General features: G+C 37.8%; 1 protein-coding gene across 3 annotated transcripts; it reads right to left on the minus strand.

Annotated features, from left to right (window-relative positions):
- Window positions 1-532: 532 nt before the first annotated feature.
- LOC145133047 (putative nucleoredoxin 2) lies at window positions 533-3,733 on the minus strand. Of its 3 annotated transcripts, XM_079067990.1 has the most exons (5): window positions 3,464-3,732; window positions 2,406-2,505; window positions 1,714-2,205; window positions 949-1,606; window positions 533-858 (listed from the first exon to the last, which is right to left on the minus strand). In XM_079067990.1, exons 1-4 carry the CDS (start codon window positions 3,499-3,501, stop codon window positions 992-994), a joined length of 1,245 nt encoding a protein of 414 aa, XP_078924116.1. In that variant the 5' UTR covers window positions 3,502-3,732; the 3' UTR covers window positions 533-858; window positions 949-991. The 3 variants fall into 3 exon arrangements, with proteins under 3 accessions (XP_078924116.1, XP_078924115.1, XP_078924117.1); XM_079067989.1 differs by having other exon boundaries at window positions 533-1,606; XM_079067991.1 differs by lacking the exon at window positions 2,406-2,505 and having other exon boundaries at window positions 533-1,606; window positions 3,464-3,733.
- Between the last annotated feature and the right edge of the window lie 12,194 nt (window positions 3,734-15,927).

The following is a 15,927-nucleotide window of genomic DNA, read 5'->3' on the forward strand; positions in this document are numbered from 1 at the left end:
AACATTAAACGGGTAACATATGAGTTTATTTCTACATTTAGAATTTTATTTCTACATTAATGATTATTGAGGATAAAATCAAACGTACTATCTTACCACCACCGAATCATTTGAGATTGTTACTGCCAACAGCTACTTCGGTCAAGCAGCCTATTGAGATAGTTACCACCACCAAATCATTTGAATGGTCTTCTTCGGAAGATGGTGTTGCCACTCCTTCTTTGAAGATCCCAAAAATGGAAAACCTCGAATAACTTTAAGTCATTCATCAATATTTGACATTTTGGTTTGAAGACTTTTTATTAGTTTTTATTGTTTGCTTATGGATTTATTTGACAAGTAATTTGTTTTGATTTAAAAGTTTATGTTTCTTTTCATCTATTTCCCATAAATTTTCTTTTTTTAATTATTATGTGTTCCCTCCCGTTTAACGCGGGTTATAATCTAGTTATATAATTATAAGTTACTTAAAGAAAAATAAGATGCAGTCGTTAGGGTATGGAAAGATTCCAAAATTATATGGCATAGAACATAGAACAAGGCATTATATAATTATAAGTTATTTAAAGAAAAATAAGATGTAATCGTTAGGGTATGGAAAGATTCCAAAATTCTGTGACATAGAACATAGAACAAGGCACGTTTCTTTGTTTGGTCTCTAATTCCTTTCCCTACAACTAGAAACAGATCTAAGTAGATGACCACAAAGCCCAGATCGAGACCGGCCCAACAAAGCCCGATTAGGTCCCGTTTGATAGTTTCTGTCTGGGAAAGTGCTGTCTGGTAAAGTGCTGTTTGGAAAAGTTTTCTGATTGGGAAAGAAACCATGCTGTTTGATTGTACATCTGATTGACTGTGCTGAATGATGAAAAAAAGTAATAATCCAATAAAGAAAGAAAGAGGCGGGGTTTGGTGTACTCCAAAATCTAACATCAACCCATAACTCACCTTTTGGTAAACAAATAGTAGTAAACAGTTTTCTGGTGGATTTTCATGCACTAGACATCTGAACCACCGGCCTAACACACTTGGTGTGCACTTCATACCCACAATCGATGCACTGGTAGGCCCAGCCCGAACCTTGCTCGTCACAATCACAACATATGAACGGCCCCCCACCATTTTCTTGAGACACCAACGTGAGTTCATGGCGATGGCCTGAATGTATCTCCATGCTCGGAAGATTCTTTGCATCCTCATCCATTTGCTTCTCCAATAGCTTCACCCTCGCCTCTGTAAAAGGATAAGCTTCCTCTTCGTACAAGTTAATCAGAGATCTCCCATTCTTCGTTACAGTTTTTCCATCTGGACCCAAAATGATTAAACTTGGAATACCCGTGATATCAAAGTACTTGGTCAGGTCCTTATTGATCGGGTCCCCAAATGGGAGTGCTAGCCATGGCATTACGCTGAAAGAAGATTCAAACTCTAGTTGAGTGTGATCAGTTGGCACGTAGATGATTTCAAAGTCTTCTTGTTCAGTTAGTTTTGCTTTTATCTTTTGGTAAATGGATATCAACTTGGGAGTGAATTTGAGACTTGGGAGACACCATTGTGCTGAAAAATATAGCCCGATGGTTTTGCCCATCAAGGAAGATATTAATACCTGCATGCATGGGGGGCTAATTATCATAAATGTGTAAGTACATAGAAACTCGATTCAAACACATTTATAACCACTGAAAGAATCACTTATAAATTAATTAAACCAACCTTTTTGGATGCCGAATGAGCCAAAAGAAAATCTCTATCATGATTCATAAGCAAATTTGACAGAGTTTGTCGTTCATGCTTCTCCTTTTCTTGCTTCAACAACTCATCCAACCTCTCTTTTGTAAAAGGATATGCTTCAACGCCATAACGATAAATCAACTCAACTCCATCGTGCACAATACCTGCATCATCGGGTTGCAAGATGATCAAGCATGGAATCCCCTCAACGTCAAATCTGTTGTTCAATGCCTTTTTAGTTTCCAAATCAGAGAACGGAATCGCAAGCCATGGCATGTTTGATTGATAGTAGTTGTTGAATGCATTCAAGTCTTCATCAGATGAAACAAATATGATCTCAAATGCTGACCCTTTTTTCGCTTTGATTTGTTCGTATACTTGAATCAATAGTTTGGTAAAACTTTGGCATTGTGGATACCAGTTTGCTGAAAAGTAAATGCCAACGATTTTGTCGTGAAGGTCGGAAATTTTTATCTGAAATATGGAGATATATTGTAAGGTGATATTGTCATATTGGTACAACTACTAGTGGGGCAATTTTATCCAAGAACCTTAGAACCAAATAAATATCTCTACTATAGTATATGATGCCCCCATCTTTTGAGGTATTGAAGGTGCAAATAATGCAAAGGGTAACCCCACTTCTGAGCAAATGAAAGGGATAGGCACCTTACATTTATGGGATTCCACTTATGTAAATGTTTCATATAAATTTTGTAGGTTGATGGAAGTCTTTTTGTGATGGAAAGGTACCATAAAGCATGCGTGATGTACCTGTTTGAGTTTAATGGGACATGGTTACCCTTTCAGTGTTTTATATATGCTTTTGTCACAACAACTACATCATATATATATATATATATATATATATATATATATATATATATATATATATATATATATATATATATATATATATATATATATATATATACAGCTAATATTCCCATGCCATAGCAAACTGTATTTAGCAACGGATACAAGTTAATATATTTGTGACTCTTAAACTTAATCCACGTGGAGTTTTTTTTTTTTTTTTTTTTTTTTTACTTTTACGTACACATGAATACATGAATCCATGATGCCCAAGTTGAGTCAAATGTGTGTTATGTTCATGAATAAAACTGAAAGGATATGCTCATAATCCAAGTGTACATGATCTTTGAAGTTTAAAATTTTCAAACTAGAATTATAAATATGCGATATGTTAAATTTAGGTTATACTCTTCAACAATCACTCGTTTTATTTTCTAGATTCAAAATTATAAACATATTTTAACTTCTTAATTTCCCAACTAACAATTTTGGACGATTTAATTATGTAATTAATAGATATACAATTACGTACATGAAGCTCTAGAGATTTGTAGGCATAACTCAACAAGCAGTGTCAAAATCATAGTATATAATCAAATAATTTATACGACATATTAGTACATGGAAAATATTATGGTGCAGATCTACTCTCGTCAGTTCAAACTTTATCTTTGTCTTCTTTTTTTTCATTTTTGAAAAAAAAAAAAAAAAAAAAAAAAAACTTGTTTCCATCGAACATCCTTAACTAGATCTAAAGTAAAACATTTGAATAGATAAGACTCGTTTAGCATAAGTTTTACACAAAAATGATTGTATATTTTGAACTAATTAAACAGCTGTTTAAAAAAATATATGCTGAGCTGAACGATTACTTTGGCATGCACTAGAAATTTTAGAGAGAGAAATAGAGGGGGACCTGAGCTCCGGTGGGAGAGAGAAGAAAGTCACGGTCATTGGAGGCGAAAAGAGATAAATATCTGTGGCGGCTGACGATGGTTGTGGTGTCCGGCGACGACGTTGTGTTGATCAACGATAGCTGCTGCCTCATCTCTCTCTCTCTCTCTCTCTCTCTCTCTCTCTAGGATACAAGAAGAACATTAACATATAGGGAACCAGGTGTTGAGCTTCAAGAATCTGTGGAGTTTATATTTTCGTGTAGCCGTACAAACTTATCATTCACATACAAGATTCATAAAACAAAAAGTAATTTTATTTAGTAAATAGATCGAACTTAATTGAGGCCTGAATTTAATATATATTTTGCATTTAAATATGTTATTATTTATTATAATGATTGTTTAGCTACTCAGATTAAAATTTGTTTTATTCAAATTAATGATATAAATAAACATTTTACGTGAATCGTATATACAATCTAAATTATACCTTATATAAAAAGTATTTGGCATTAATGTTAGATGTCTAAATAATTTAAAAAGAAAAACAAAGTATGTAAATTATCACAGCCAAACACGTAGCATTTTCTATTTCTTTTACGGTCTGATTTCCTACACCAAATATGCATCAAGGGTCATGGTGCAGTCAGTTAAATTCCATCTTTGCCCTTGTGAATGTTTTCGGATTCTCTCCTTTTTATTCAGGAGTTTTTGTGATTGAAAATACTATTTTACATTCTACCGTATTTTCAAAAATATTTACCATTTTGGTATTTCTTTTCATTTTTTTTTTGTATTTTTCAGTTTTTTTAGTTTAAATATTCGATTTGTCTTCCTTTCTCTTTTATTTCATCTTTTTAATGTTTTTTTTTATTATTTTTTTAAACAACAGTTTTCATTTCAGTTTTTTTTTTACATTTTTTTACTGTTTTTTTTTAATAACAGTTTTTTTATCTTTATTATTTCTGTTTTTATATCCGTGTCCAACTCGTCTCTATTTTTATATATCAAAAAATAGTAGAAAAATGGAACAATCATATTTCATCTCCAAAATTATTATATTTTTTTACACAAGATATATTTTGACTTGTAACTTATATAATATAAAAACATCATTGTATATACTATTAATTGTTAAAAAGTTGATGAACAAGAACTTTTTGAGATTTTGATTTCTGCCACAGATTTTTCTGGGTTTTAAACATTTGCCACAGAATTTTTTAAATGTTACACTTACCTCCCTTATTATCTTCCACCGCCTTCCTCATCTTTAAGTTTCCACCGCCTTGTCTCACCAATCAGATGCAAGAAACCCTTCTCCAACCTTCTTCTACCTTCCTTTTAATTTATTTCTCCGTCTTTGTTTTCTCCATTTAGACCTAGCGGGTCTTGTCTCATGCTTGGTTTTAAGTGAAGCTTATCAGCAGCTCTTGTATCTCTATCAACCTCTCCCTAATTGGTGAACCCTAAAAGAAGTGTTAGTCCATGTGTTGAAGCGTTTCATGCCCCAAACCTTGCCACCGCCATTATTGGGACATGTGGGGATGAGTCTTCCCACCGCCGCCAAGAAAGCTAAGAAATTAACATTTTGGTACAGAGGCAGGGTTCACGTTGTCGCCGCCGATGTTCTCGGGACACCGGCTGCTGCTCCATCTCTTCCTCTACGCTTAAACAGTAGGTTTAATGACCGTACCTTCACCCTTGCTTATGTGTATCGTCTGGGTTTGATTGTTTGCCTTAATTGCGCCATTTATGTGATGATAGAATTTTGTCTTTCTTCAGAAGCAATCGGAGCTGTCTCTCCTTCTAAAAACCTCAACTAATCAGACCTCTTCACTCTAAAAACCTCCGGCGTATGGCGTTTCACGGACACGGGGATGACGAGGGTTTGTCACCAAGAAAACGCCCCTTACTGCACTCATCTTCATCAGTGTGGAATCGGGTCCGTTGCGTTGTGCATTGTTAGATATAAAAGCCAAAAGAAATATGGCAGACTCCTTGTTACGCAGCTATAAAGACACAGAGAAAGAAACTTATTAATCAGAGAGAAGTAAAGACCAAAACCTCTTATTATTGTTGGCACATGTCCTTAAAAAAACACACACACCACACACTACTCACGTATGTATGTGAAAGTAAACTTGCTGGGAGAAAGCTTCTACATTCAATGAAAAATAGAGGTACAGAAACAAAAGAAACACTACACCTATTTATACTAAACATGCACATGCACATCTCGTCATCTCCTATAAACTTGGTCAAACTTGACATTTTCTCTTGTGCACCTTCTAAAACATGGGTATAATCCCTTTATTTCAGCATGACTCAATCAAACACTCCAGGATCATTAACTAGATCCGAACCATCACCCGTTGAACCAACCGATTAACCAACAATCACCCCCTTAATCGGTTGTTCACACCATTCACTTATTGTCTTCTTTGTGATAGTCCCAACCTTTTCCGATCTAACCCGTTCTTGGAGCCCTCTTCCACAGTCAAGAAAACAATCTCCTGGGTTTTCCGTTTTCCTTTTTCTGCAAACAAGCCTAACCAAAAACAACCCACATGTTTCTGATTTCTTCTGCATGTCTTCCTACTTCTAGTTAGGATCCTTTAACACCGAACAAACTGATCAAGGATGGAGAATACACCTTTCCGGCTACTTACGCCCCTTCAATGCAACCGGGTTGCCTGCTGCATCTACCTTGCAACAGAGGGACCTTTTTCTTGAAACGACTCTCAAACCTGCCATCTTCGACCTTAGCTATGATACCAATTGTTGGCACAAGTCCTTAAAAAAACACACACAACACACACTACTCACATATGTATGTGAGAGTAAACTTGATGGGAGAAAGCTTCTACATTCAATGACAAATAGAGGTACAGAAACAAAAGAAACACTACACCTATTTATACTAAACATGCACATGCACATCTTGTCATCTCCTATAAACTTAGTCAAACTTGACCTTTTCTCTTGTGCACCTTCTAAAACATGGGTATAATCCCTTTATTTCAGCATGACTCAATCAAACACTCCAGGATCATTAACTAGATCCGACCCATGACCCGTTGAACCAACCGATTAACCAACAATAATTTTTTTTTTCATATCAATTAAGACTATATTTATAGCTTCTTAGACACCCACGACGAAGTATGAAAACAATCCATGCTCCTGACTCTACCTAATTAGCTAAAGATCCGTACAACTCCAACAAATCCGGTCAAACAAAACACCAATACTTAATAATTAACTATTATCTAAAACATAAAACATAAAACATAAAACAATAATAATGATTAAATCAAAAGTTTCAGCCATGCACGTGAGCTATGGCTAACAAACCGATTAACCCAACAATCACCCCCTTAATCGGTTTGTTCATGCCGTTCACTCACAACAATGTTGAATCCCCGTCTTCTAGAACCATCCTGACTTCTTCCGGACACCTGACCTCCACCTCGGTCACATCCAAAGTCCTTCATACAATCCCGACTTTTCCCGGACACCCGACCTTCACCTCGGTCACGTCCAAAGTCCTCCATACCTCCGGCTGTTGTTTGTCACCACACAGAATCCGTTTTCACCAACACTTCTATGAAACGAGAGCCTTCTTCCACCGATCAAGAAAACAAAGCAACCCGCTTTTCCCGTTTTCTTTCACCTGCAAAACGAAACAAACCCAAAGCCACCTGCTTTGACGGATCTTTTATGTTCGTTTTCTCACGCATCTCCGGTAACTCTCTCCTGGTTTTTCCGTTTTCCTTTTTCTGCAAACAAGCCAAACCAAAAACAACCCACATGTTTTTGATTTCTTCTGCATGTCTTCCTACTTCTAGTTAGGCTCCTTTAACACCGGACAAACTGATCAAGGATAGAGAATACACCTTTACGGCTACTTACGCCCCTTCAATGCAACCGGGTTGCCTGCTGCATCTACCTTGCAACAGAGGGCCCCTTTTCTTGATACGACTCTCAAACCTGCCATCTTCGACCTTAGCTCTGATACCAATTGTTGGCACAGGTCCTTAAAAAACACACACAACACACACTACTCACGTATGTATGTGAAAGTAAACTTGATGGGAGAAAGCTTCTACATTCAATGACAAATAGAGGTACAGAAACAAAAGAAACACTACACCTATTTATACTAAACATGCACATGCACATCTCGTCATCTCCTATAAACTTGGTCAAACTTGACCTTTTCTCTTGTGCACCTTCTAAAACATGGGTATAATCCCTTTATTTCAGCATGACTTAATCAAACACTCCAGGATCATTAACTAGATCCGAACCATCACCCGTTGAACCAACCGATTAACCAACAATCACCCCCTTAATCGGTTGTTCACACCATTCACTTATTGTCTTCTTTGTGATAGTCCCAACCTTTTCCGATCTAACCCGTTCTTGGAGTCCTCTTCCACAGTCAAGAAAACAATCTCCTGAGTTTTCCGTTTTCCTTTTTCTGCAAACAAGCCAAACCAAAAACAACCCACATGTTTCTGATTTCTTCTCATTGTCTTCCTAATTCTAGTTAGGATCCTTTAACACCGAACAAACTGATCAAGGATGGAGAATACACCTTTCCGGCTACTTACGCCCCTTCAATGCAACCAGGTTGCCTGCTGCATCTACCTTGCAACAGAGGGCCCCTTTTCTTGAAACGACTCTCAAACCTGCCATCTTCGACCTTAGCTCTGATACCAATTGTTGGCACAGGTCCTTAAAAAAACACACACAACACACACTACTCACGTATGTATGTGAAAGTAAACTTGCTGGGAGAAACCTTCTACATTCAATGACAAATAGAGGTACAGCAACAAAAGAAACACTACACCTATTTATACTAAACATGCACATGCACATCTCGTCATCTCCTATAAACTTGGTCAAACTTGACCTTTTCTCTTGTGCACCTTCTAAAACATGGGTATAATCCCTTTATTTCAGCATGACTCAATCAAACACTCCAAGATCATTAACTAGAGACCCGTTGAACCAACCGATTAACCAACACTAATTTTTTTTTTCATATCAATTAAGACTATATTTATAGCTTCTTAGACACCCACGACGAAGTATGAAAACAATCCATGCTCCTGACTCTACCTAATTAGCTAAAGATCCGTACAACTCCAACAAATCCGGTCAAACAAAACACCAATACTTAATAATTAACTATTATATAAAACATAAAACATAAAAAAAAATAATGATTAAATCTAAAGTTCCAGCCATGCACGTGAGCTATGGCTAACAAACCGATTAACCCAACAATCACCCCCTTAATCGAATTGTTCATGTCGTTCACTCACAACAATGTTGAATCCACGTCTTCTAGAACCATCCCGACTTCTTCCGGACACCTGACCTCCACCTCGGTCACATCCAAAGTCCTTCATACAATCCCGACTTTTCCCGGACACCCGACCTTCACCTCGGTCACGTCCAAAGTCCTCCATACCTCCGGCTGTTGTTTGTCACCACACAGAATCCGTTTTCACCAACACTTCTATGAAACAAGAGCCTTCTTCCACCGATCAAGAAAACAAAGCAACCCGCTTTTCCCGTTTTCTTTCACCTGCAAAACGAAACAAACCCAAAGCCACCTGCTTTGACGGATCTTTTATGTTCGTTTTCTCACGCATCTCCGGTAACTCTCTCCTGGTTTTTCCGTTTTCCTTTTTCTGCAACCAAGCCAAACCAAAAACAACCCACATGTTTCTGATTTCTTCTGCATGTCTTCCTACTTCTAGTTAGGCTCCTTTAACACCGAACAAACTGATCAAGGATAGAGAATACACCTTTACGGCTACTTACGCCCCTTCAATGCAACCGGGTTGCCTGCTGCATCTACCTTGCAACAGAGGGCCCCTTTTCTTGAAACGAATCTCAAACCTGCCATCTTCGACCTTAACTCCGATACCAATTGTTGGCACAGGTCCTTAAAAAACACACACAACACACACTACTCACGTATGTATGTGAAAGTAAACTTGCTGGGAGAAAGCTTCTACATTCAATGACAAATAGAGGTACAGAAACAAAAGAAACATTACACCTATTTATACTAAACATGCACATGCACATCTCGTCATCTCCTATAAACTTGGTCAAACTTGACCTTTTCTCTTGTGCACCTTCTAAAACATGGGTATAATCCCTTTATTTCAGCATGACTCAATCAAACACTCCAGGATCATTAACTAGATCTGAACCATCACCCGTTGAACCAACCGATTAACCAACAATCACCCCCTTAATTGGTTGTTCACACCATTCACTTATTGTCTTCTTTGTGATAGTCCCAACCTTTTCCGATCTAACCCGTTCTTGGAGTCCTCTTCCACAGTCAAGAAAACAATCTCCTGGGTTTTCCGTTTTCCTTTTTCTGCAAACAAGCCAAACCAAAAACAACCCACATGTTTCTGATTTCTTCTCCATGTCTTCCTACTTCTAGTTAGGATCCTTTAACACCGAACAAACTGATCAAGGATGGAGAATACACCTTTCCGGCTACTTACGCCCCTTCAATGCAACCAGGTTGCCTACTGCATCTACCTTGCAACAGAGGGCCCCATTTCTTGAAACGACTCTCAAACCTGCCATCTTCGACCTTAGCTCTGATACCAATTGTTGGCACAGGTCCTTAAAAAAACACACACAACACACACTACTCACGTATGTATGTGAAAGTAAACTTGCTGGGAGAAACCTTCTACATTCAATGACAAATAGAGGTACAGAAAAAAAAAAGAAACACTACACCTATTTATACTAAACATGCACATGCACATCTCGTCATCTCCTATAAACTTGGTCAAACTTGACCTTTTCTCTTGTGCACCTTCTAAAACATGGGTATAATCCCTTTATTTCAGCATGACTCAATCAAACACTCCAGGATCATTAACTAGATCCGACCCATGACCCGTTGAACCAACCGATTAACCAACAATAATTGTTTTTTCATATCAATTAAGACTATATTTATAGCTTCTTAGACACCCACGACGAAGTATGAAAACAATCCATGCTCCTGACTCTACCTAATTAGCTAAAGATCCGTACAACTCCAACAAATCCGGTCAAACAAAACACCAATACTTAATAATTAACTATTATCTAAAACATAAAACATAAAAAAATAATAATGATTAAATCTAAAGTTTCAGCCATGCATGTGAGCTATGGCTAACAAACCGATTAACCCAACAATCACCCCCTTAATTGGTTTGTTCATGTCGTTCACTCACAACAATGTTGAATCCCCGTCTTCTAGAACTATCCCGACTTCTTCCGGACACCTGACCTCCACCTCAGTCCCATCCAAAGTCCTTCATACAATCCTGACTTTTCCCGAACACCCGACCTTCACCTCGGTCACGTCCAAAGTCCTCCATGCCTCCGGCTGTTGTTTGTCACCACACCGAATCCGTTTTCACGAACACTTCTATGAAACGAGAGCCTTCTTCCACCGATCAAGAAAACAAAGCAACCCGCTTTTCCCGTTTTCTTTCACCTGCAAAACGAAACAAACCCAAAGACACCTGCTTTGACGGATCTTTTATGTTCGATTTCTCACGCATCTCCGGTAACTCTCTCCTGGTTTTTCCGTTTTCCATTTTCTGTAAACAAGCCAAACCAAAAACAACCTACATGTTTCTGATTTCTTCTGCATGTCTTCCTACTTCTAGTTAGGCTCCTTTAACACCGAACAAACTGATCAAGGATAGAGAATACACCTTTACGGCTACTTACGCCCCTTCAATGCAACCAGGTTGCCTGCTGTATCTACCTTGCAACAGAGGGCCCCTTTTCTTGAAACGACTCTCAAACCTGCCATCTTCGACCTTAACTCTGATACCAATTGTTGGCACAGGTCCTTAAAAAAACACACACAACATACACCACTCACGTATGTATGTGAAAGTAAACTTGCTGGGAGAAAGCTTCTACATTCAATGACAAATAGAGGTACAGAAACAAAAGAAACACTACACCTATTTATACTAAACATGCACATGCACATCTCGTCATCTCCTATAAACTTGGTCAAACTTGACCTTTTCTCTTGTGTACCTTCTAAAACATGGGTATAATCCCTTTATTTCAGCATGACTCAATTAAACACTCCAGGATCATTAACTAGATCCGACCCATGACCCGTTGAACCAACCGATTAACCAACAATAATTTTTTTTCATATCAATTATGACTATATTTATAGCTTCTTAGACACCCACGACGAAGTATGAAAACAATCCATGCTCCTGACTCTACCTAATTAGCTAAAGATCCGTACAACTCCAACAAATCCGGTCACTCAAAACACCAATACTTAATAATTAACTATTATCTAAAACATAAAACATAAAACAATAATAATGATTAAATCTAAAGTTTCAGCCATGCACGTGAGCTATGGCTAACAAACCGATTAACCTAACAATCACCCCCTTAATCGGTTTGTTCATGCCGTTCACTCACAACAATGTTGAATCCCCGTCTTCTAGAACCATCCCGACTTCTTCCGGACACCTGACCTCCACCTCGGTCCCATCCAAAGTCCTTCATACAATCCCGACTTTTCCCGAACACCCGACCTTCACCTCGGTTACGTCCAAAGTCCTCCATGCCTCCGGCTGTTGTTTGTCACCACACCGAATCCCTTTTCACCAACACTTCTATGAAACGAGAGCCTTCTTCCACCGATCAAGAAAACAAGCAACCCGCTTTTCCTGTTTTCTTTCACCTGCAAAACAAAATAAACCCAAAGCCACCTGCTTTCACGGATCTTTTATGTTCGTTTTCTCACGCATCTCCGGTAACTCTCTCCTGGTTTTTCCGTTTTCCTTTTTCAGCAAACAAGCCAAACCAAAAACAACCCACATGTTTCTGATTTCTTCTGCATGTCTTCCTACTTCTAGTTAGGCTCCTTTAACACCGAACAAACAGATCAAGGATAGAGAATACACCTTTACGGCTACTTACGCCCCTTCAATGCAACCGGGTTGCCTGCTGCATCTACTTTGCAACAGAGGGCCCCTTTTCTTGAAACGACTCTCAAACCTGCCATCTCCGACCTTAGCTCTGATACCAATTGTTGGCACAGGTCCTTAAAAAACACACACAGCACACACTACTCACGTATGTATGTGAAAGTAAACTTGCTGGAAGAAAGCTTCTACATTCAATGAAAAATAGAGGTACAGAAACAAAAGAAACACTACACCTATTTATACTAAACATGCACATGCACATCTCGTTATCTCCTATAAACTTGGTCAAACTTGACCTTTTCTCTTGTGCACCTTCTAAAACATGGGTATAATCCCTTTATTGCAGCATAACTCAATCAAACACTCCAGGATCATTAACTAGATCCGACCCATGACCCGTTAAACCAACCGATTAACCAACAATCATTTTTTTTATATCAGTTAAGACTATATTTATAGCTTCTTAGACACCCACGACGAAGTATGAAAACAATCCATGCTCCTGACTCTACCTAATTAGCTAAAGACCCGTACAACTCCAAAAAATCCGGTCAAACAAAACACCAATACTTAATAATTAACTATTATCTAAAACATAAAACATAAAACAATAATAATGATTAAATCTAAAGTTTCAGCCATGCACGTGAGCTATGGCTAACAAACCGATTAACCCAACAATCACCCCCTTAATCGGTTTGTTCATGCCGTTCACTCACAACAATGTTGAATCCCCGTCTTCTAGAACCATCCTGACTTCTTCCGGACACCTGACCTCCACCTCGGTCACATCCAAAGTCCTTCATACAATCCCGACTTTTCCCGGACACCCGACCTTCACCTCGGTCACGTCCAAAGTCCTCCATACCTCCGGCTGTTGTTTGTCACCACATAGAATCCGTTTTCACCAACACTTCTATGAAACGAGAGCCTTCTTCCACCGATCAAGAAAACAAAGCAACCCGCTTTTCCCGTTTTCTTTCACCTGCAAAACGAAACAAACCCAAAGCCACCTGCTTTGACGGATCTTTTCTGTTCGTTTTCTCACGCATCTCCGGTAGCTCTCTCTTGGTTTTTCCATTTTCCTTTTTCTGCAAACAAACCAAACCAAAAACAACCCACACATTTCTGATTTCTTCTGCATGTCTTCGTACTTCTAGTTAGGCTCCTTTAACACCGAACAAACTGATCAAGGATGGAGAATACACCTTTCCGGCTACTTACGCCCCTTCAATGCAACCGGGTTGCCTGCTGCATCTACCTTGCAACAGAGGGCCCCTTTTCTTGAAACGACTCTCAAACCTGCCATCTTCGACCTTAGCTCTGATACCAATTGTTGGCACAAATCCTTAAAAAAACACACACAACACACACTACTCACGTATGTATGTGAAAGTAAACTTGATGGGAGAAAGCTTCTACATTCAATGAAAAATAGAGGTACGGAAACAAAAGAAACACTACACCTATTTATACTAAACATGCACATGCACATCTCGTCATCTCCTATAAACTTGGTCAAACTTGACCTTTTCTCTTGTGCACCTTCTAAAACATGGGTATAATCCCTTTATTTCAGCATGACTCAATCAAACAGTCCAGGATCGTTAACTAGATCCGACCCATGACCCGTTGAACCAACCGATTAACCAACATGTATGAGCCCGCCCGGTCTGAGCCGCCGCCATGACGACAACTGAAGGCCACTTTTGTTGATTTCATTCAAGTCCGCCTCCACGCACTCTATCATCGAACAATCCTCAGGTTTTCCAGGTAAAGGTTTGTGAGACTACACTTTCATCCATGTTTGATGGAAGGCCTATAAAGATTATTGGAGAGATCAACAACATGTTGAGTATTGTGGGTGCCTGAAATGATATAATATTTATCGTCATGTTCTTAAAACAGTTAAAGACTTAAGACACATAGTTTTTACTTTTTACAGGTAATTTTATTTACTTTGACCACAATTTGAATTTTGAATCATAATTAGTTACTATTTTCATATTTGAAAATCTAGTCTAATTGATTGGTGCGACAGAGCTTGATCGACGACTGAAGGTATTAATTTTCACTTTTCAACTTCAAAATTGTTGGAATTCTTTTCCAATTTTAATACAAGTTGTAGAAAATGAACCTACTGATCACCAAGATCTTTTCCCTCATGTCCAGGGATGAAGCATGCCATGTTCGGTATGTAATATGTAATATTTATGCTCATTTGATTGCTCGCACAGGTAGGTAACAACTCATGTTTTCTATGTATTTTAGTTATTTGTTGACATCATTTGAAGTAATTTACTTTTTGAAAAACTTTTTTTTCTTTTATAGAAGCATAAGCGGGACTGGGAAGAAGAGAAGTGGGTGATTGTAACTTTTTGTAGATACAGTGCTGACTTACTTCCAAATTGGACCTGAGAGTGTCGATAACAAGTTCTTGGGCGTTAGAGAGATTAGCCTGTTGGGAGATGATCATATTTGCATAACATGCTTCTTCGTTACTTTTAATCAATTTTATAGAACACCCTTTTCGTTTTTCAATAAATTAAACAATACCCATTTGCTGATTTTTATTAATTTCTCACTAAATAATCGAATTTGAAGGCAAAGTACGTATGGAAAGAGAAAAAACCAGAAGATTTTCCAGCAACGGAAGTTAAGATGGATAAAATCCTATCTGGGTAGTTGGTAGTGAGGCATTTTCTGCAGGTAAAAACATGAATTTCGATTAAGTTTTTGAACAATTTCTTCGATTATTGGAAAGGAATTTATGAAATTGAAATAGGTTGTTGTTTTTGCAGATAACAGTGGTTCCATGGCGGCGATTCGTGCCGCTTGTAAAGGCTCTAACTATGTTGTTCATGTTTGATATTACTTGTCAAGTTACATCACATTATATGTTAATAATTAACTTTTCTTTTATTATTTATGATTATTGGTGGTTTTTTTAAAAGGAAACTGTTAATTGAATTAGGATTCTTTGAGTTTCAGTGTAGTTAATTGGTATCAAGAAGCAAGAAAACATAATCAGGTAAATGGATGTTACTTTTTATTTCAGTTTGAAACTCTTTGAAAATTGACTACCACCTTTTTTGTATGATGATTCCGGCGAAATTGATTGGTTGCAGATGGGTAATCTATGAATGTTTAGTGTATACGAGCAAACGTGAAATCAGTAGCTACAAATTCAGCCAACAATTGCGACTGACACTGTCTAAATTCGTTCGTAAGGCTTTCTTAATTATAACTATTTTTTTAATTCGTGCTTCCAGTAAAGGTTTTGTAATAAAATAAAAAATAACATCTCATTGAATGTAATAGGTGCATGTTTTTCTATAAAATTTTAAACCATTTATACATATGAATGTAAATTTTCTTGCTTTCTGTTCTTTGCAGGTTTCATACATATTTATACAACAGGTACCGAGAATATCAAGTACTTTCTCATCAATTATGTTCTA

The sequence above is a fragment of the Lactuca virosa genome, chromosome 8, assembly GCF_052849685.1.
Source record: "Lactuca virosa cultivar CGN04683 chromosome 8, Lactuca_virosa_CGN04683_v6, whole genome shotgun sequence".
Taxonomy (NCBI): domain Eukaryota; kingdom Viridiplantae; phylum Streptophyta; class Magnoliopsida; order Asterales; family Asteraceae; genus Lactuca; species Lactuca virosa.